Source organism: Artemia sp. Qi Xiang Cuo, chromosome 16 (assembly GCF_049724085.1).
Source record: "Artemia sp. Qi Xiang Cuo chromosome 16, ASM4972408v1, whole genome shotgun sequence".
Lineage (NCBI taxonomy): Eukaryota > Metazoa > Arthropoda > Branchiopoda > Anostraca > Artemiidae > Artemia > Artemia sp. Qi Xiang Cuo.
In genome coordinates this window covers 18507433-18531063 of record NC_142809.1, presented here as the reverse complement: position 1 = coordinate 18531063, position 23631 = coordinate 18507433, and the positions used below count along the sequence as shown (strand labels likewise).

Genomic DNA, 23631 nt, shown 5'->3' with positions numbered 1-23631 from the left:
TACCCAATACATATTGTTTTTTATTTATGTTCCTTTCTTTGTTTTGCTTCCACATTCACTATTGTTTGCTTCCTAAACACTCGAGGGAAGGTTCATTGGATTCAAACTACATTCTTTAGGAAACCAACTAAACAAAAACCTGATTAAAATTCTTTCAGTGTCCTATGTCCCTTTGTTGTATCGCTTTACACAATATAGGCATAATTTTCACAAGAATATATTTCAAACTTTTTGCCTGAATTAGTAGTATGAAAGGAGATCGCGAGCTATCTTTCAAAGGAGTATCTTTCAAATTTGAAATTCAAGATGTCGGTGTTCCAAGTGATTGTAGAAGAAAGAATTTAAAAGATAGAGGCCTTCACCAGAAAAAATAGCATAACTGTGTTTAATAATCAAATAAATCTGACCAAATCCACGAATGGGAGATGAAGAAAGCTTGTTAAAATGGGTAAGATTTAAGTGCCTATGATTTAAGTACTCCCCAATAAAAGTGTTTTTGAAATCAGAAACATGGAAAGATAGCTACATATGCCTAAGATTCTATCTTCATATGCAGGCTAGCCAATTGGCTTGGCAAAATCATAGATATGATATAGAGTAAAGGTATAGTATAGAGCAGAAACTCTACATTAATGGATTAATACCTTGAACATTAGCCTATCATTAGGCCTACCCTCTACATTAGCCAGCTAGACTTAGCCTACCTCTTAGGTCAATATCTATGAAATCATATTATTGAGTTAGGAATAAAGTGAATACACCATTCAATGCCTTTTTGGTCAATATCTATGAAATCATATTTTTTAGTTAGGAATAAAGTGAATACACCATTTGATGCCTTTTTTTATGTTGATTACAAATATAATAGCCTAAGCATTTCTATCAGAAATGAATTTCAGCCCCCCCTATATAGGCTACCTAACCCAACCTAAACTAACCCGGAAATGGCCTATATAGGGGGGGGCTGAAACTCATTTCCGATAGAAATGCTTATTATATTTGTAATCAGCATAAAAAAAGGCATTGAATGGTGTATTCACTTTTGTCCTAACTCAATAATATGATTTCCTAGATATTGACCAAGGGGGGGGCTGAAATTCATTTCCAATAAAAATGCTTATTATATTAGTAATCAGCATAAAAAAAGGCATCAAATAGTGTATTCACTTTATTCCTAACTCAATAATATGATTTTGTAGATATTGACCCCCCTATATAGGCTATAGGCTACCTAACCCAACCTAACCTAACCCTGAATTGGCCTATATAGGAGGGGGGGGGCTGAAACTCATTTCCGATAGAAATGCTTATTATATTTGTAATCAGCATAAAAAAAGGCATCAAATAGTGTATTCACTTTTGTCCTAACTCAATAATACGATTTTGTAGATATTGACCACCTCTTATTTACATCAGAAATAAAATTTAACCACAGCCCCCCCCCCCCCATTGTGCAAATATATAATCTGAATTGGTGTATATAGGGGTGGGGTAAAATTCATTCCCAACAAAAATGATTATTATATTTGGAAAGAGCATAAAAAAGGCATTGAGTGGTATGTTTACTTTATTTGTAAGTCAGTAATATGAATAACAAAAAATTTACCAGTATTTGAAGTACCTACCTCCAGCCCCTCTTTCTCTAGAAGGTCCTCACCAATGATGACCTTTTAAGATCCGTATAGTATATAAGTGAAACCGTGCATAATAGATCTACTTCTTAAATGAAATCCAACAAAATTATTTTCAGGTTCACAATTTTGCTCGTTCCTATTTTGTAAGGTTTTAAAGATATACAAATACATTTCCTAAATTTTGAAAAAAAACATTGATATTGAATCCAAAGCTTTGAATCCAAGCTTGCTGATGAAGCCAAGACAAACCCAAAGAAGTTTTGGTGGTACATCTCTAGCCAAGACCACAATAGATGATGTATCAAAAAACTGATAACAGAGCAAGGTGAAGAAACTACAGACACTAACAAGCTTGCTGACTTACTGAACCTACAATTTGTCTCTGTTTTCACCACTGAACCAGATGGCCCTTTACCTTCCCCACCAAAATATGATGTAAAAGCACCATGGTATTGTCTATAGGTGTCCTTAAATGTCTACTGAAACTAGATGCTAACAAGTCGCCAGGGCCCAATAATATACATCCCAGACTATTAAAGAAACTGCAGAAATGATAGCAGAGCCCCTCACAAGAATCTTCCAGATGTCACTTATCTCTTGAGAGCTACCAGGAGACTGGAAAGTAGACAACATAACGCCGGTATTCAAAAAAGGTGAGTGTTCCAAATCTGAGAATTATCAACCTATTAGCCTAACTTCAGCTGTTGTTAAGATACTTGAACACATAGTCAATGATTCAATTCTCAAACATTTAACCACAAACAAGATCTTGTTGCCCAAGCAGCATGGATTCCAGTCAGGAAAATCAATTGAACTGAACCTATTGGAATCATATGAAGAAATTACAAATCTGATTGACCAAGGACCTTTAGTCAACCTACTGCTGCTAGACTTTGCCAGGGCTTTCAACAAGATACCACATATTTGATTGTGCTCCAAATTATCTGCCTCCAGCATCAATTCAGCTTTGATAGACTGGCTAGTGAAATCTTCACCAACCACAAGCAGAAAGTCAGTTTGGTTCAGATGGGTGGCCAGCCAATCTGCTCCCATGAGGCCATGGTAATGAGTGGGGTACCACAGGGAACTGTACTAGGTCCAACCCTTTTCTTGATGTACATCAAGGACTTTTTTAATCATGTAGATAATAGTATGCATTTGTTTGCTGATGATGCCAAACTGTTTGGCATTGCAAATCCACAGACCATCCAGCATGACATAAACAGGCTACAGGATTGGACTCAAGACTGGCTCCTTCAGTTCAATACAATCAAATGCTGTATTTTGCACCTTGGACCTAACAACCCAATGGCTACCTACTCAATTTACAATCCCATCACAAAAACAAGGGAGTATTTAGAGAATAGAGAAGAAGAAGGGAACCTTGGTGTCATCATTGATGACAAGTTGAAGTTCCACAGCCACGTTCAGCATGTTGTTTCCCGTGCAAATTCCAGCCTGGGCCTATTAAAACGGACCATCAGCAGCCAGGAAGCAACAATATTCATAAAATTATATAAAGCTCTTGTCAGACTCCATCTTGATTTTGGCATGTGCCTTGCAGGTCCTTCTTATTGGCAGGATGTAAGGCTCATTGAAAATGTTCAGAGGCAAGCAACAAAGTGCATAAAAAGCCTAAAATCAACTTCATATGAGGACTGTCTCAAGCAACTTAAGCTACCTACCCTTGTCTACAGACATATGCATAGCAATATGATGCTGACTTACAAACTTCGAGAAGAAAACTCTGCCATCTTTAGCAGCAGTCATAGCACCAGCCATCATTACACAGGAGGACATTTCAAGAAGCTACCAAAGTTAAGCTCCTGATCAAGAACCTGTCAAATGTACTTCTCAAGAAGAGTCATAAACCTTTGGAATCAATTGAAGGAATCAATTGTCAGCGCTCCCTCTATCCAGTCATTCAATTGCCACCTTGACACGGGTTGGAAGAAGAGGCAGTGGAGGTTCAATTGGGAGTCATCAACTCAAGAGCACTACAGGTCTGGAGGACCTTAAAGCTCTCAAATGGATTAAGGTGATTGCTCAAAATTCTACTCAAATAACAGGAATTGCATTTTCAGAACTAAAGCCAGATAAAAAAAACTGATAACTGAAAATTAAGGTAAAATGTTGTTTTGTAAAAATTTCAATAGGTAATAGGCCTGTCATGTAGGCAAATTTCACAACCCTCTAGAGAGAGAAGAAGTGGAGGTAGATACTTCAAAATACCTTCCTGGGACATACTTTAGCCTGTAGACACACCCCTGAAAGTTTCATTTTCCTAACCTAACCCCTCTCCAAGATAACCAAAAGTAGCTAAAGTAGAATTTTACCAAATTCTGGGCAAGCCACTTTTTCCTATATTTAAAAGGTGTTAGGTTAGGAAAAAAGAAAATTTCACTGATGAATCCAGGGCCAGAAACATACCCTGGGAAAGTATTACCAAACTACTAGGCTATGTTAACCCCCTTCTGATATCTAAGGCTTAGAAATTTGCCTGTGCCTACTTGACAGGTATATACCTATTAGATTTTGACTAAACTACATTATACCTTAATTTCCATTTGTTTTCTCTGGTGTTAGTTTTGAAAATGCAGTTCCTGTTATTTGAGTAGAATTTTAAGCCATATCAATAGTTTGTTTCTAAATTTAGGAGACATAGCCTATTTGTAGATCTCTAAAATCATAAATTGGGATTAATAAAAGTTGTGAAGCTGAAAATAATTTTTGTTAGTTTACTTTAGCTACTTTTGGCTATCTTGGAAAGGGGTTAGGTAAATGAAACTTTCAGGGATAGGTCTATGGGCTAAAGTATGTCCAGGGGAGGTATTTTGAAGTACCTCTCTCCTCTCCTTCTCTCTCTAGATGGTCTCAAAATCTGTCTACATGACAGGTACCTACCTCCACTCCTTCTCCCTCTAAAGGGCCCTGACCTTTGATGATTTTTAAAAATCTCTGTGTTATAAAATTGAAACCTTGCAAAATAGATCTTCTGCTTAAATGAAGTACAGCATATTTTTTTTTAGCTTCACAACTTTGCTCAATCGCAACTTGTAAGGTTTTAAAGATATGCAAATACATTTCCTAAATTTTGAAAAAAACATTGATATGGCTTAAGATTTTACTCAAATAACAGGAATTGCATTTTCAGAATTAAAGCCAGAGAAAAAGAAACTGGTAACTGACAATTAAGATAAAATGGTGTTTTGTCAAAATTTCAGCTGGCTCAAAATTTAATTTCCCCCATAAGTAATTATTGAATTATAAAAGAGCATAAAAAAAGGCATCAAGTGACATATTCACTTTTGTCCTAGCAAAATTTTGTTATAAACTGCAAATTTACACATAATTCAATAAACATTTCAGGGGTAAATTACATTGTGAGTCCTTACAGGGCTCAAAACAGTCCATAGTAACCAAAAATTTAAAAATATATGTCTAAAAAATTGGCTAGTAAGAAAAAATGCCATTTTTAGTTGATTCAGGAATGGTAACTATTATTTTCCTTATTCTTAATAGCAAAATGTTATTTTAAAAACAAATTTGCAGGAATTTTTGAAAAAAGAACTAGAAAGAGTGGCAGTTCTAAACCCCAGCAGGAGAGCAGCCACCCCACCCCCACAGTTCTTCCAACATCTGACATTAAATTCCTTCTAATTTATATTTTTACAATTGTTGCAGTTGTAATTTTTATATTACCTTGCCCCCTCTCCAGTTTATGAGACATAAAACCATTATTGCTTAGCTTATTTATAGAAAAACCTGCAGTTTGTATAAAATGAGAAACTACATTGCTGAGTTGAATCACATTTATAGATGACAGGCTCACCATTCTGTATAATTTCTCAAAATAGATGGCATTCTGTAAATAAATTGTTGTTGTGCAAAGGAATCTAAGAGAATTTTATATCAAATTTGGTTTTTAATACATAATAGTCTTTAGTGAGAGAAACAATGAGTAGCAAAGCAGTCTCTTCAATCGCAAAATTAGTTCAGTACTCAGTAAGTTAAATCACACTTTTATTATTAACATTTTGAAGAATCCAGCTTTATGTTTTAACATGAATTAATTTGTGCATGTTAAGCTTAGTCTATATTTAATTTGATTTTTTAAAAGGTGTGAGCAACTAGCCCAATGTTATATTTTGGAAATCTACTCAGCCTAGGATTTGACTATTATAATTTCTGCTCATATAAGCATAGGCTATCCTGTAATTATTAGGCTACTGTGTTATGTAAAAAATGGACAATGGTGGCTCTAGGCCTGGGCAGGGGGCACATGCCCCCTCCTGCCCAGAAGGGAAATAATAATTGCCACTCCAGAATCAAGAACAAATGGCAATTTTTTCTCACTAGATAGTTTTTTTTCAGATTTTTTTAAACTTATGGTCACTATGGACTGTTATACCTTTTAGGCCCCATTTAGGGTCCTAAATAGAAGTGCTCCCAGAAACAATTATTGAATTATGATAGAGCATGAGAAAAGGCATCAAGTGAGGTAATGAATCAGTTAATTTGAGCTAGTTTTGCAGATATATGTTGCATAAACTCAAAACAATAAATTTTTTTTAAGTTTCAACCTCTCCCTTTACCTTTACATTCATAGTTTTTTTTTTAAATTAATAATAACAAAATAGTAGTGCTATTTAATTTTTGCCCAACACTGCTCCTTAATATAGTGATTGCTACTTTGACCAGGGGTGCAACTTGGGTTTTGAGTTTTGAAAGGGATATAAAAAATGTGTTGACAAAATCATCCAGTGTGCCAATGAATGCAGACACATAAGCTAAATTAAATAAAAAACATAAGCTAAGTCCCCCCTTCCCCTGCCCCCCTTAACTGTGCCTCTGACATGACAATTGCATCCCAGTCCCTTCCCTTATGGGGGCCATGCATAGTCCCAAACAATACATACAACTTGGCTGATTTAACAGGGTTACTTTTCAACTTGGCATTATGTGCCAAATGTTGATGAGACTAAGCACAAAAAAAAATTCACCAAACAGCCAAGGTCTATATTTGGAAAGTTTTGAATGGGGAATCAAAACAGTAGGTAAATTTAGAGATGTTTATATTAATTATGAACATACCATTTAATTATATTATATTCAACTATTAAATTAAATTTAATTAAAATGAATATATCATTCAATGCACCTTGCAGCTTTCTTTCCAAATATACTAATTGCTATTTGGTTCCCCTTTCAACGTTTTTTTCAAATATAATCACAATGTCATTGCAACCAAGTCCCAGCCCAGGTATACTCCTAAGCTATAAACAAAAGGCAGCTAATTTTGTGGGTTTGGATTACTCTTATGCTTATTTTTTCATTAAATATTGGTTGATAATGCCAAATAAATGTCAATTTGACAACAACAAAAAAGCAGACTTTTGTATATAGTCTAAAGCTATATCTGATTCTGTTATGGGGGGGGGGGGTGTCTAATAATTGTGGTGGTACCAATTATCATATTTGGAAAGAGCATTAAGTAGGGAATCAAACAGTTTTTTTTTGTATGTATTTACCCATATAGACCTTTGTTGCTTGAAAGCAATACATAATTTGGTAAATTTTCTGTAAGGTATCTTTAATTTTTTTTCCATTCTGATTATTTTCAACTTTCTTTATTCTCATTTAGTTTTGTTACTTGAAAGCATTGTGTTATTTGTCTTATCTTTCATCAATTTTGCAGAACAAAAGCAACATAATAATAGACATTTTTTTTTTGACCCACTAACATTATTACAAAGTGGGCTAACAAAAGAGAAGAAAACACACACAAAAGAAACACTTACAAAACAATATTAGATATAAAAAATGAAAATGAAAATAATTGCAGAAGAGGATGAAAAGGACCTAACTGCAGGCAAGCCTGTTCTTTTTGCTTGGCATCCAACTTATCATACAATGTCAAGATATCAGTTTTAATTGAGTCATTAAAATATACATGTTTAAAAAATAATAATTTTCTGCTCAAATCTATGTTTATGGTTTAGCCATTTGGGCTTTAATAGACAGAAACAACTGATTTTATATGAAGAGTTCTATATTTACACTATCCATGAGTTCTATATTTACACTATATTTACACTTATATATGAAGAGTTCTATAGGTAGGCTACACTATCCATGCTAAAATGTGATTTTTGCCAATTTTCAAGATGGTGAACTGTAAAGCCTTAGCTAAAGGTTTTAAATCATGAATCCATTGGTAACCTTAAAATTAGCACTCCTTGGACTTTTGTCCCTTTTTGGGCAAAAATTGATGCTTTGTGGAACACAATACCAGAAAACACCACTTTTATGTAGAATGATCTATTTTGTTATTTAAAAAGGCCACTAGGGGTTGGAGTTTACATCCCTCTTCCAGTATTATATGATCACAGGTTCAATCACCATGGGAAAAAAAGTAAGAGAAACATTCAGAGATACCCATGCAAAAATGCGATTTTCCTTGTTGTTCAAGGTGGGGAACTCTAATTATCCATTGAAGAGCTTTTGATAATGATGATTTCAATGGTGTATTTTTTACTCTGTTTAACAGGTTTTTTTCTAGGGGTTTCTGGCTGTTTTTTGAAATTTAGAAATGTTTGTCTCAATTCTGTTAAATTTGAACAATATTTATTGTTTCTGAATCAAATGTGCTTTTATGGTTTTGCTTACTATGGGCTGTGGTTTACTCTTTAGTAGGTTGAAGCTGCGACCTTGGTAGTGCTTAGTTCTGAATGGGGATCTTGGCACAAGATTACCTAAAATAGAACTAACCATGCACAGCTATGCATGTTCCTCCTCCAACCCAATCTATTCAAAAGCTCAAAATATATTATCTATTCAAAATAGAACTAAGAGAACGTAAAACCTGATTACTCTGTTTTCCTTGTTTCTCTCCATTGCTTCTTTTTTTTAAATGTTTCCCCTTATTTTTGACAGTAACCTTTTCATCATTGGATGGGGATTTAATAAGCAAATTTTAATAAGAATTAAACTGTGAAGTGTAATAGGCTTAGAACCAATTATCTGCAATAACTGAACTGAAAGTTTATTGCATTGACCTACCTGAATTTGTTCATGCTTTTCTATATTTTTTACATGATAAAATTTTGAAGATTATAGAAAAAAACTTTGGTTCATCCACTTTAGAAATGCTGGCCAATAGAAAACTTACATTGTATTGATATAATATAATATAATAATATATATTGAAAACCCGTCGTATACAATAAATGTACAATGACAGAGTATACAAAAATATGAAAAGAGGAAACCAAATGATAATAATAACAACAAAAGCAACAACTTCTTATATAGTATACAAAATAGTACAAAAAGAGGAAACTGAAAGATAGCATACTAAAAGATTACAACATAAACAAAAACTTCTTCTAAAATAGAAACAAGGAAAAAAACTTTTGAAAGGAGAAAAAAAAGAAAAAAAAAAAAAAAAAAGGAAATAAATAAAATGGGAACCAAAAGGGAAAATTAAACAACCAAAATTGCCCACTCGTGCTTTGGAATTGCTGGTTTTGTTTTTTGCTAGATAATAAGGGTCTCAACAGCTAGATTTGGGTCTGCTAGGTTATAGCGCCAAATCAGAAAACTATTTTTTGTCCAAGGTTGCAATTTTAGTAGGTACTTTGCAAAACGGAAAAATACAGAGCTGATTTTATACTTTTCACGGTTTGCCAATAAATTCCAGAAAGGGGTCACATATAATATATGTGGCAGAGCGGTAGCGTTGTAAATACTTGCCAGTAGTGGACAGTTAGATCTCAGAGTGGATTTAACAATCAAAGCATAGGAGCTGGATATTCGCCGTTCAAGATGTGAGATCAGGAGAGAACAGGTATGCTGTAATGAGGAACCTATTGGAAGCCCCAGATATACTATTTTATCAACTGGTTTTACTGAGCAATCACCTAGTGTGATATTAGTAGGAGGGTCATTCTTCCAATTATAAAGCAAAACTTCAGACTTTTGGGAGTTAAATCTCAGACTGACTTTCTCGTAGTTGGACTGCAGACATGAGAATATTTCTGAAAGGCGGTTAAGCATCAGACTGAGATTCAGCGTGTCATTGGCATAGCATACTAGGGAGATGTCAATGGAACTGAGAATTCATGATGAAGGACAGCTGTCTTGAGGTTCAATAATGTAGTTATTGAAGAAATTGGGGGATAAAACTGCTCCCTGACGGGCACCTTTACGAACTGGTATCAAAGCTGACCATGGGGCTGGCGGAAGGCCTTTATTGGGAGGGAGCTTGAGTCGCAAGCGAAGGTGAGAATAAATATCACGGTAAGCCCGGATGATATTTGAGTTCACTCCTCTTTTAGCTGAGTTTAGCAACATACGTGCATGAATCAATGAATCAAACACTCTCTGCAGGTCTAAGCCCCCGATTGCTAGACTTTCTCCTGATTTGTGTGCATCCAGGAGTGCATATGCAACGACATGGAGTGCTTCCGCACAACCAATGCCGCGTTGGAAACCGAATTGTCTTGGTGGACTACAACACAGTTTTTCAAACTCATCTACGAATAAAAGTTCAAATAACTTGCAGAGAGTGGTAGCAACCGTGATTGGACGGAAAGAGGAGCATTGCATGGTAACTTTTCCTTTTTTAGGAACTGGCGTAAGATCTCAAATTGAGAAAGGGGTTGGGACAATACCCTGAATGAGGATAATCTGCATCAGGAGGGTTACATGACTAATGAGAGTGGGCCCACCACTTTTTAGATGGAGTGCAGTGATCCCATCAATTTCAAAAGATTGTTTAGGTTTTAAGAGAGAGATGGCCTTACATACAGCTCTCTCTGTTACAAGATAATCACTCTGAGGACAACTATCTAAGAAGTCGTCCAACTCAGCTTCGTATCTTTCGTTGAGGGCTGGGTCAGGAGGCGAAAATTTTGACCCATAATATGCGTACCATTCAGAATCAGTGATAGCAGATGCGGATAAAGACTCATCGCTTTTAGAGGACAGAAAACGCCAAAGGAGAGAAGGATTAATTTTGGCCCGTGTAGATTCCATATCAATCATCTTTTTTCTGTGAGCTTTTAGCTCCTTTGCGAATTTTCTTTTTGTGAGCAGGCGGATTGAATTGACTACCCCGAACGGGGTCGTCCACAAGAAACCCAAAGTTGAAGCCAAAATTTAGACTTAGAATGGGTATCCACTAACTATGGATTTTCAGACCAGCCAGGAAGGGTATGATGACGGGGTCTACTTAGTGGGACGGCAGCTTTTTCAGCACAGCGAAGGGTATGGCCAATTTCTGCGCAATAAAAGTTTCCTCCCTTGAAAGAGCAGTTAATCCAGAGAGAAGATGGAAAGAGACATGGATCTTACTAAGGACTCTGGTGGCTTCTTCTTGAAATAAAACAGGGTTAATTTTGCGCCAATCACGGCGAGACCTAGGAGGTGTTTTTGAAGTAATTTGCGTTTTTGTATCTGAGCTGTGGCAAGGAATCTCGGCTGAGAACTGTATTGGTAAGTGATCAGACAGCTGAAAATCAAGCACAACCTTGACAGGCAAAATCCTGAGATTTGCGGACGTAACAACGTGATCGAGATCTGATGTGGACATTGAGGTGTGTACATGTGTAAAATTTAAATCTTTGCACTTGAGGTCAAACTGGTCTCCAAAAATACTAAGCAACAACGTAGAACGTAAAGACCTAGATAAGAGCGGTTCATTCAAGTCGCAATTGAAGTCACCAACTAGTATGCATTCAAGGCTTAAGGATCTAATACGGTTACTACACTGGCCGAGTTTATCACTAGAATAAGTAAAAGCACGCTCCGAACGCTCATCATGGTAATTTGTAGGCAAATATACATTAATAAAAACACAGCCCTCAACACGAATCGCCAGAAAATTATCATTGACTTCAAATACACTAGATCTTAGAGTTGAACGAACAAAAGTGGCAATACCACCGGAGGGTCGCCCTTTTCCACTTAGCTGCTTCGCTGAAACTGAATAGACCACTACTGAACTATTAAAACTAAGAATACTTTTACTGCGGCTTTAATCTTATCTGAATAATTAAGACCTTATTTTAAGCCTGAATTTGTTCAATTCTTTCAAGCCAGGTTTGTCAGAAATGAAATGTCCACTTGCAGCCTGCATTTCTTTCCAAAAATTAAAACCAAATCCCTTGAAAAAGCAGGTCTTTAGTTATGTGCAGCAAATATGGCTGTTGACCTTGTTTATACATATTGATTGTTGATGTCTGCAAGATTCCTTTATTTGTCTTTGTATTCCCTTTATTAAAAGCTGTATTTTGCCACTATTATCTTTGTAGCTTTGTATCTTCAAGATATAATGGCTTGATGTATGTTTTTCTAAGGGATATATTATGGTTTTTGATGAACATTTGGCATACAGTCCAATTTAGGATTTTAAATTTAAATTTAGCTAATTTATTAGTTTAAATTAAATTCAATTTATTTATAACCTAGCAAAACAAAAAAGGGTGCAGATCTCCTAAATGACAGAGTACATAAGGGGAAAAAAGAGAAAAGAGAAGAGAACTTGTACACTAAACAAGAATAAGTGATTTTTACAATCATAATAATCATGGACATAATCACAAATCATATATCATAATCGCAAGATAATCAAGACATAAATCAAAATACATAAAAAAAATCATAAAAATCATGAAAATAAAGAGGACCAATCATGATTTAGTTTACTAGCAGAAGATTTAAAATCTTTCACTCTTTTATCAATAATTGTGGAAGGAAAAATGAGCTTAAATTTGTGGGACAAAAAAGAGTTACTAGTCCAAGGGGACACACGTGAATTTAGTAAATTTAAAATAAATCCTATGAGCAAGTTCTTTTTTTGAAGCAGAAAAAGTTTCCAAATAGGAGGCAGAGCAAGAAGATGAGGCACAGTTAGACTGTTATAAAGTTTAGAAATATGGAAATGACTATGGTGTGTAATGTTAGAGACAAGTGACGCAAAAGCTATCCTTGTCTTTTTCAAGATTTTGGATGGCAAGCTTAATAGTTTCCTTAATTGAATTTCCAATTGGCATTCCCAGGTAAATAAGGCTTTTAGAGAGGGAGATACAAGTTTCAGTAAGTTGGAGGGATTTATCAGAGTATCCTTTGAGGTTGAAACCAACAGCTACAGTTTTATCCACATTAAAACTTAAACCAATCTGCTGATATTCTGATTTTAACTTTGAGAAAGTGTTCTCACAACCAGAGAAAGTGCAAATCAGATTCAGGATATCATCAGCATACGTGAGTAAAGAGACATATAAACCCCCATAAATACAGGTGGACTCAATAGAACTTTGGGCTGGAATGACTGAATTATTAAAAAGCGTGGGGGAAGTGAGTCCTCCTTGTCTAACGCCCTTTAGCACATTAAAAAGCTCTGAACCGCCCTTCATTTTGGCAAGAAGATGTTTATAAATGTTTTGAAGACACTTTATAACTGAGAAGTCAACCCCTCTTTTTAGAGCTTCTACCAAAATCTGGGCAAAAATACACGAATCAAATGCTCTGGCTATGTCCAGTGCACATAGTACAATAAAATCCCCAGAACCTTCCACGTCAACAAGAACCTTAAAAAAGGGGAAAAAGAGCAAGCTCATGACTAAGTTCTTTCTAAAAACCGAACTGATGGGCAGGTACAGAACACTTTTGGGAAATATCTCTAAGAATAATAGATTCAAATATTTTAAAAGTAGTACTAGAAACGGTTTTAGGCCAATACGATCGACAATCATCGAGATCTTTTTTCCCTTTTTTGGTATAGGCATAATCTGGCCAATACAAAACTGTTGAGGCACAATACCAAAAGAAATAGACATTTGAAAAAGTAACAAAAGGTGCTGCAACAAAAGACTACTACAATGTTCAAAGTGTTTAGCAGATATTAAATCAACACCAGCAGAAGATTTTTTCTTAATTTTTTTAGAGTAAACTCAATATCAGACAGCATCACTATAAGAGCAGAGCGAATAGAATTAGCAAGCAAACAGTCAAGCTCTTTTTCATATTTACTTTCTGCAACAAGGTCAGGCAACAAAAACTCACTTTTATAATAATCAATCCAGCTTTTTTTCTGGAATACTACCGACAGAAGTCTGGTCACTACGTTTAAAACTTTTCCACAAAAGTGAAGGATCACTAGCTATCTTATCAACATTTTTTTGAATCAGCATTATTTTATGGTCTTTAATAGCTCTTGTGAACTTTCTTTTTGTCTTCAGACGCAATTCGTTTATTATACCAGAGGGTGGTTTATCGGATTCATTCCAGATTCAGAGCCACAATTTAGCTGAATTACAAGCTGCAACAAGCCTTTGATTTTCAGTGACTTCTGTCTTTTTGTGAACACCTCTAGATGGGACTTCTACTCTTCTTCGCATCGAAGCGCGTGGTTGATTTCTGCAAGATAACTCGTAAGCTGCATTTCAATCTCGTGCTCACTAAGATAAGACCTGCATTCTGAATTAAGTAGGTGAAAAGGAACTTTAATTTTGTTTGAGTAACGTGTCACACTCGGACATGAATAACTGACGATCAACGTGACTATTCTTGAACATAAAACCACTTTTCCTCTTGCGGGGTTTTGCTTTCGACATTGCACTCAATTTTCGGACAAACAGGTAAGTGGTCAGAGTAGTAGCCTTCACAAAGTACAGCAGCTTGTTTGATGGGAAAGGAAGAAACAACATGATCGAGGTTCGAAGTTGAAGAGCTGGGGCCAACATAGGTATAGGATTCATTTTTGTCAACTTATGAATACGAAGGAGGAATGGAGCTCCAAAGGAGCTGACTTCTGGAGAGTGCTTTATCAGTCAAATCAAAGTTAAAGTCACATATTAATATCGAGCGCGTCACTGCAGATTTTTTCTTGATCAGCTTGCACAGTTTCTTGCAATCCCCCATAAACTTCGCGTCGGATTTCTTGTTATGATTGTTTGTTGGTAGGTAAACATTCATTATGGACGTGTTCAGATGACACTGTAAGAATATGATCCCCTGCTTTGACCAATTTACAGGGTAAGTGAGTCAAAATTGCGAGGCCGCCGGAGGGGCATCTACACGCTCCTGTTATTTTTGCCGGAGAGAAAAACACTGTGCAATCCGACGAGATTTTGATCAATTTCCTTTTGTCTGCTGACAAAAAATGTTCTTGGAGGCAAATAATATCATATTCCTTGAGCAACTGGGCCAAAATAGGAATTTTATCAGAAACTTTTCTATTTATATTCCATAATTGAATCGAAGTTGAACGCAGCATTATTTCGAAATCTCTTTTAGCAGAGATTCAGCTACGGGACACTTGTAGCTATAGCAGGGATGATCAGTAGACTTACATAGTGCACATTTTTTCAGTCTAGAACAGGGATCATTTTTAGAGCTAGAGTGTCCTTTTTTTGCCACAAACTGAACAAATACAAGAGTTCTTGCAAGCAGCAGAAATATGCCCATATGCTTGACATTTGTAGCACCTTGGAGGAAGAAATAAAAACTGGAACCCGAATTTTCTCGAAACCAATTGCTTGCGGATTTGCTATAGCATTCATTAGATCAGTTTTTGACTCGAAGTGCAACTTGAACGAACAGGAGTGACCAATTTGCTTGGCAATAATGCATTTAGGAATTAGGGTTCGTATATCATCTTCTAGAAAATCAATCGGGATACCTCTAATGATCCCAAAGTAGGCAGTACTTTTAATCTTGGTCTGTTTAAATATAAACAGGACTACATAATTTTCAATTTTTCATTGAAAATCCATCAATAATCAATCCATGCCTCTGCATTGGGTGGGGGGAGGGGGTCTCCACATCACTTCTAAAATCTTCTCCTAGAAAATTAGTTTTCCAAAAATGCAGCATTCTTTTTAGTCGCCTTTTGGCAGGAAATGTTTATTGCAAAGAGCAACTTTGATGATATAAACTGAAATCTATGTAAACAGGATCTTGGTAGCACTAAATATATTCTAAAAATGAAAGTATCAGCATTTTATGTTGGCTCTGAATATGTAAAATTCATTAATTGAAATTCACCCATAAAACACATACAAATTACAACTAACAAATAATTATAGGAAAGGAGTCAAAAATATAATCTTGATATCATTAGATTCATCAGGCTACACCATAAGATTGATCATGAAAGTTACACCAAAAAATTTGTACAAGAGTCTAGGAAAAAAAAAACACACATACACACAAAGTTTCATGTTTTCCCTGTGAAGGATGGTCACAGATGTGTTTTCGTTCCTTTGTTGTTTTCCCCCTATGGGCTATTGTATGAAGTTAATAGCTTTAGAATATTGGGATAAGGATCATTTGAATGGAAATTTAATGCTTTAGTCCTCACTTTAAGTAGGTGATAAAGGACATTGCACCAAAGCAAAGTACCAGTTTGCACCCCTTTCTCTTAAATAACAGGATTTTTGGCTAAAATAGGACCAAAATGCTAAAAAAGTAAGGATTATGAGATAGAAAGTTGTCTTAGAACTATCAAAAAGGAAATTTTAGCACCTCTAAGTATAGCCAAAAGTAATTATGCTGGTTATCCAGATACCCCTATACTAATGGATACTAATGGCCAGATACTTTAACCAGATACTAATGGTTATACCGTACTACTTACTTACATAATACTATTAATGAAATGGTCAGTGGGTCTCATATGTGCGGAGGGGTATCTGAAGCCTCAAAAAGTCTTTTAGGCCCAGATGTTTGAACTTTCCAGGAGAGGTCCTTCATATAAGTATGGAGAGTGAGATTTAATCTATGATCTTCCTCAATTTGGATTAAGCATGCAGGGATTCTTACAAAGGTTGAAACCTCCCCTGTAATTGTAGAAATACGATAGTAATCTCTAGTAGAAAACAAACGGATCAAAGACTGAAGGATGAAAAAAGCGGTACAGAAAAACAGATCCCCCTCCTTTTTTTGACGCCGAGAATGGCTTAGTGGAGGTCTTTACCAAAAAATGTTTTTTGTTTTGCATAAAAAAAACTGAGCACCGTGTTGGGTTGGGTTTCATTGATAAATCCTTAGTAATTTCTATTTGATTAAAATTTGAATCATATATGACTTTATTTCGGCTAATTCTTGGCCTTAACTTGGCTCTACTTTTCTTTGAAAACTTTTTGGAAATCATTTTTATTATCAAGTTATGTTCGTTTTTTAATTGGCATAACTCTATTTTTGGTAAGTTGATAGAATTTTATTTTTTTCGGTTTTTTGACTGCTCAACTGTCCTAAATCGAGAATTTAGAAATAAAAAATAAAATAAAAATATAGATACAAGTCCAAAGGGTAATATAAAAAGACAGATGTTAACAACAAACACTAAAATGAAATGCTAAATATATAAACAGTTAAATGAAGTATAAGAAAGACATGGATAGTGGGATTATGGTTTTGGCAACAATCTTCATCATATTGGGTAAAATCCTATGCTATTAAGTAAAGCAAATGCACTCAAGTAAGCTCTTATTGCTGAAGCAAAAGTGGATATAATCCTCAGCATAAAGTAATTGGGGCTGAGGAAATATTAGGATTACTCTGAATTCAATATTAAAAACATTTTGGTTAAAGTAATGGGTATGATTAGACCTTTAAACAGACAGAAATTCTCCCATCTGTGAGATGGACAACTGGCACTTCAACTCCCTGCTTTAAGAATGAATAATCTAACACAAGAGCAATGTCATTTTTTCATTGCAATACTTTGAGTCTAAAAGGTCTTTTTTCACATCTGTGGTAAACAATACTGTTTTCAGCTCAAATATTTTAAAAGGTAATTGAAAAATCAAATAGTTGCAACTACTAACTGGTTATATTTGTTGCAGTCAGGCCAGGATTTACGCATGGACCCACTAGGCCCCGGCCTAGGGGCGTACAATGCCGGGGGGGGGGGGCATAAAAACTGAACGATTTTTTTCTTAACAAAAATTGGATTGATGTGGTTTATTGTCAAAGGCAGTTTGCTGCTGTTCTGCCTATTCACATAGAAGTGATTTTAAAACAATGCAGGAATTCCATGGCCGCTTATAGACTGTTAGATGTCTCCCAAGAAATGACAGCTGAGAGCTTGGTATCACCTCTCTCTTGCATTGCTTTTGACTCATCACTCACCAGTTGCCTTCTGTTCAGGCTTCCACTATCCCCCAATTTTCGGGGATTTCCCTTTAGATCAGTGTTTCTTCCCAAATAAAATTGCTTGGGCCTAGGAGTGCCAAATATTTAAATCCGTCCCGGGTTGCAGTGCAACAGTTGTACCCTAAAATTCTTCCAGGAAGCCCTAGTCAAACTTTAACATAAAGATCAGTGGTAGAGAGTGCAGCAGCTCCTCTCTCGTAATTTGTAATTTCTGTTCATTTTAATAAAAAAAAACACGTCTTTTCATTAATACCTTTATAATGTACTATTTTACATTGCTGGTCATCTTAATTTTTTTTGCACTTTTGAGATTTGAGTTGTGGATATATTTGTGTACTACAGACAGTTCTATTTTCTAGTTACAAACATTCAGTACAGGAAGAGCTCCAAAGAGCCTCTCTACATTATCAGATGGAGTGTTTCTCTCGACTATCCTAAATAAAATGTAAGTTACTTTATATATATATATATATATATATATATTATATAATCCTTGTTAGCTTCTTTTGACAAGAGATATGAATAAAGGTGTACATGTTTGACCCTTTGACGAGGGACCAGATAAATGCTTTATTTGGAGGGACAAGATCAAAGAAAAAAGATGGAGCATCAATAAAAAAGAGAAAAAACACTAAATACAAACAGTTAAAAACAGTTCTGGGTCAGTGTCAAGATCAAACTTCAATAATTGAACTAAGACGCACTTGTAAAAACACAACATATTTTTAGATTGACTACTGGGCCTTGTAGTGGAGCTTTGCTTCTAGGTGAAGAATACAAGTTCAGACTTTTCAGCATTAGGTTTAAGTCCAAGCCTTGCATACTCAGGTTGTAACAGTGGGAAAATCTTGCTAATATGGGTATTACATCTCAAGTTAAGATTGTTCACTGCACAACATACTTCCAACGATTAGTGGTGTATTTTGGGGGTGGGGCAGGGACTTATCCCCCTGAAGTCAAGAAAAGAACATTTTTGGTTAATCTCCAACAAAATGTCTTCTTTACAAATCTTTGTTTCCTATTGTACATCTTTCTAAGTTCCTCACTTTTCAGATCCAACTTTCATAATTAGCCACAAATTTTTAATCTATTAACTTCACACTTCACACTTGACTTCACTTCACACTTCACACTGACTTCACACTTTTAATCTATTAACTTCACACTTGAAGCTATTGCCTCTCATATTGCCAGTGTTTTCACTTTTTAAGCTTCATCTTGAAATCAAGTTTTTTTTTTGTTTTGGTAAGATTTTTCTCAGGATTTTAAAAAAACCAAGATTTTTCAGGGTTTTCAGACTTTTGCTGAATTTATTGTTGATTTCAGAAAGAAATTTGGATTCAGGGCCAAATTACCTAGTAGTCAAGTGTTTGTGCCTGATCTGCACTTCTTCTTGGGATATTTTGTGATGTTAGAGCTCCTAAACACCATTGAGATTTTAAGTTAAAAGCGTATTCTATCACATTTAAGCCGTCTTAAATTGTCAAAAGAGAATTGGTAGTAGGCTAAGGCTAATAAACAGCAATACATTGCCCATCCTAATTTTGCATTGAGCGAGAGATATCTGAGCATCGAACTTCAACCGAGCCTGCAAAATGAAAGAAAAACGTCCTTTTGTGTTTGTATTGGTGATGTAAGCGCGAAAAATACGAGCAGGGGTAAATTTTAGGAGAAGGAAATAGGTAAGAGATGCTAGCCAGCAGTAATTAAGACTCCCTTAGAGAAGTCCCAAAGATTTATTTTCAGTTATGTGGCAACCTTGGTAGTAACTATCTCTTAAACTAGAAGTAGAGTCTTTAGCATAATTTTTAGACTTTTGGAGTAGGCTTATTGGGTACATTAAACTGGTTGAAATTTTAGACTTTTGGAGTAGGTTATTGGGTACCTTGAACTGGTTGAAATTTTAGACTTTTGGAGTAGGTTATTGGGTACCCTACCTTAAACTGGTCGAAATCTTAAACTGGTACCTTAAACTGGTTGAAATTTTAGACTTTTGGAGTAGGTATCTACAGAATCAGACATGAAGAGAGTGAAGGTTGAAGAGGCTTGTATGTGTATAAACAAATCCAGATGCTATTAAGAGTACTCCTCATTTTTTAATTAACAGGAATTATATAATTATTTTAATATACATTACCAGAAAATAAATTCAACATGGTCTCCTCTGTAAGATTCCATGGCCAGAAAAGAACAGGAAAAAAAATATCAACAACAAATATGAACAAAATAAAAACCGAATCCAGTTGCCCATCTAAAAAGTAATTAAAATCACAAACTAGGCAGGGTTTCTTTTATCGGCTACTCCAGGCATAACCAAAAAAGAAATAAATATTAGCGTCTTGTAGTCTACCTGTCATGTAGGCAAATTTCAGGACCCTCTAGAGAGAGAAGGAGTGGAGATAGGTACTTCATCATACCTCCCCAGGTCATACTCTAGCATATAGAACTATCCTTGAAAGTTTCATTGTCCTTAATCAGGCTTTTTTTAAGATAGCCAAAAGTAGCTAAAGTGGAATTTTACCAAAGGATCTACATCTGGAGAGTCAAGAGGCATATGCCATATAATAATTTTTCTCCAAATTACTGGTGGGGGTGGGGCAACTGGCCTATAAAAATTATTGGGAGGAACCAAGGCCTGTAAAAGACAAATAAAGCCAAAATGGTACAACAAATAGCAAAATTACAGGGTATTTCCGTTGGAAAAAATCGAGCAATCATAAAATAGCCCCCCCCTAAACTTTGAAAAATAAGAATATATAGAAGATGCTAGGTTTAAGACAACTTTAGCTTAATGATCAAGTTTCTAGAAACGGAGGCCTTTCCTAGGCTAACTCTAATTAAAAGTTGGTCGGTCATTATTCGCCAAATTCTCTTTAGTTACGCCGCCCCTCCAACGTTTTTGGCATTCGGTAAAATTTTCGCCTTCGTTGAAAATTTCGGCAGAAATTTAGCAAAATTGCCCGAAATTTACCAAAATTCTTGATTTCTGCAGAAAATTCGGCATAAATCAGGTAGCGATTCGGTAAAATTTACGAAGATCGTGTAATTTGGGGTTTTCTTGCCCCACCCTGTAAAGCTGCGCATGAGCTGGTCACTCGTTTTGACACTCGAAAACACCCTCACCCTCATACATACACCCTCATACATGAGGGTGTATGAGGAATCTGTAAGTTTTGGAAGTGCTGAGATAATTTTCAGTTGATCAAATAAAAGATACATTATTATATTGCCCAGGAGGAGGATTGTCATGCAACCCCAGAAAAGTGAAGTAAGTACGTGAGAGGACATAAAGAGATTTCAAATTCTGCAAGGGTTAAAATGAAGAACGCTTAGTTTTCTAAATGATAGCCCATTCTTTACTCTAAAGTTTCGAAAGTGGCTTCAGTGACAATGAAAAATTACATCCAAATAACAGGAATAAATATTAAACATAAGTTGAACTAGGCTAAAAAAAAAAATGATTATAAGAACCGACCCTATAAATATGCGTTTTAGCTTTCTAAGGCAACCGAGACTCATGGAGACTTTCATTTTGTTCAAGTCAATATGTCATTTAAATGAAAGATTTTCATCTAGCAAGAGGAGATAGAGATATTCAATTCTAATGAAGCTTAAATCATTACAAAGTGCGAATTTTGTTTTTTCGATTAACAGAGCAGAATTTTTTTTCAAGTTCATGAAAGGGTAGTCGCTAAAAACACTTTAGCATACCTGTTAGGAAAACATTAAAAATCAACTCAAAGGAAATATCATTAGAACAGTTTGGTAGCTTTGGAAGTTCCCCATGGTGCTACCCGTTTTGATTGAAACTTTGCCGACACAAGGGACGTAAAGTTCCATCGTCTTTTCAATCAAATTTCCAGGTCTAACCACAGATTCTCAATAGCTCTCGATAGTGGCTAGTCCCCTGGGAGAATTCGCTAATGGGCCCTCTGTCTTTGAGACGGTCAGTCGAAGGTGAGGCTTGTAAACTGATTTTAAGGTATCAGTTCCCCTTAAGAACTGCTTGAATTCCTTTTCATAAAATTCTGCTCTGTTAATCGAAAAAACTAAATTTGCACAGTTTAATCCACAGTTTATATAATTAGCAGTATGATCTTTCCCTATCTCACCCATTATAAAAACCCGGACCGAGGTGCGAGTGCTCCATAGAACCTATAAACATAAGCGGCATTAGATCTTTTCACGGGTAGACAAAGAATAATCACCTACGGAAAAGTACTGACAAAACCACTTGGCCGGCTCAACCAATAAGTGGACAAATAAGTGGGAGGAGCTTTTTGTTCGCACCGAGAATGAAGAGCCAGAAATCATCTGCGGTAAACTTACTGGATAATTATATAAACTGTGGTTTAATCTATGGAAAGGCTGTAACTCAGAATGCAGCCATTGAGTAACCATCTAATGCAGCTGAAGTTATTCTGTTTTTAGGGTAGATTACCCCAATGGATTAGGTTTTATTACCCCAATGGATTAGCATATGCAAGTCGAAAATAAAGTCTTTCATCAATTTTGAAAACTATGCAACTTCTCAATTTGCCAATTTTAGAGGTTTTAGAATAACATTATATGTTATTCCTCTGAAGCCATTTTTTTTTACAATTGTCTAACATTGAATCCAATGAAAAAATTGTGTAAATCTGCCATTCGTTAGAACTCTGAAGCTTAAATGTTATTTTTGAAACTAATGATAAAAAATTGAGCCCATTTTTAGTAATTCGAACCAAAATCATTATTTTCATGAAAATAAAACATTTTCTGTATGATTTTTCTTTAATTAATTCAGTGCCAAAAGAAAGTTACGCCATAAACAGTTCCAAAAAGGTCATTTTTAACACGCCATTTTAAGGTTACGCTTATAACGTTTCCTTAATTCGTACACTTTGTCAGAAACCTGTCTGCTAACTTTGTAATTTTGCAGTGACCCATCCTGGTTTACAGAGTCATGGCTAGTCAAGATCAAGCAAGACACAGGGGCTAATTGGAGATTGAAGGTATTTTTTTTCCCTTTGAGCATTTTTTGTTGTTGTAAACCTTAATACCAAACCTTTTCCACTATATTTGTTGATTCTTTTCATTTGATTGTTTTTTTTTTATCTATCGCTAATTTATTTAATTTAAATGGTACTGACCTTCTATTATTTTTGTTGTCCTATATTTAATTTTATTTAGGGCTACAATGAGAGAAAGATTGAGATGGCTAGGACACGTTCTGCAGATGAAAGACGACAGATTGCGAAAGATCGTCCTTTTCAGCTAACCATCTAGGGTTAAACAAAAAGCAGGTCGTCCCCAAATTGGGCTGGAGGAGGTCATTAGGAATGATTTAAGGGAAGTTGGGATTACTTGGGTGGGTATAAAGAGGGAGGCTATAAATAGATTGGGATAAAAGAGGAGCGTGCGTAGCTGTGTTGGCCTCAGGCGGCTTGGTGCTGCAGTGAGTTTTTAGTAGTAGTAGTAGTAGCTTGTAGGGAGACTATATTTTGCTGATATTATGGGTTACTTTCCGAATTGAGTTGAGACTAACACTACAAAGACCCATTTCCTCAATAGGAGACTATTAAAGAAGGCTATAACGGTATACTTCCATAGTGGCTACACTTGCGGCTAAGCCATTTTATAATGTAGCTTAATAAACTGAATTTGGTATTTTTTTTGCAGAGTTGAAATACGATAAAAAGATTTAAATCAGGTGTACTCCAACAGGAGTACACCAACAACAAATGTTCGATGGGCTGCGGTTTACGGTTACGGTTTCATTTACGGTTACGGTTTACGGTTTACGGTTATAGGTAAACCTTAAATGTTCGTATAGGGCGCCAGGGTTGTACGG

The 23631-nt window shown here is 35.6% G+C and overlaps 1 protein-coding gene across 2 annotated transcripts in view; it reads left to right on the top strand.

The window, feature by feature from the left end:
- Window positions 1-343: 343 nt before the first annotated feature.
- The window catches only part of LOC148942649 (protein Hook homolog 3-like), a 94329-nt gene continuing 71041 nt past the window's right edge, over window positions 344-23631 (top strand). Inside the window, exons 1-3 of one of the 2 annotated variants that reach the window (XM_089102568.1) lie at window positions 344-448; window positions 18158-18243; window positions 22720-22792. In XM_089102568.1, the coding sequence (XP_088958694.1) occupies window positions 419-448; window positions 18158-18243; window positions 22720-22792 (189 nt within the window). In that variant the 5' untranslated portion in view covers window positions 344-418. Of the gene's footprint in view, window positions 449-5580; window positions 5640-18157; window positions 18244-22719; window positions 22793-23631 lie in introns of those variants that run through there. The other variant, XM_089102567.1, reaches the window with a different exon arrangement.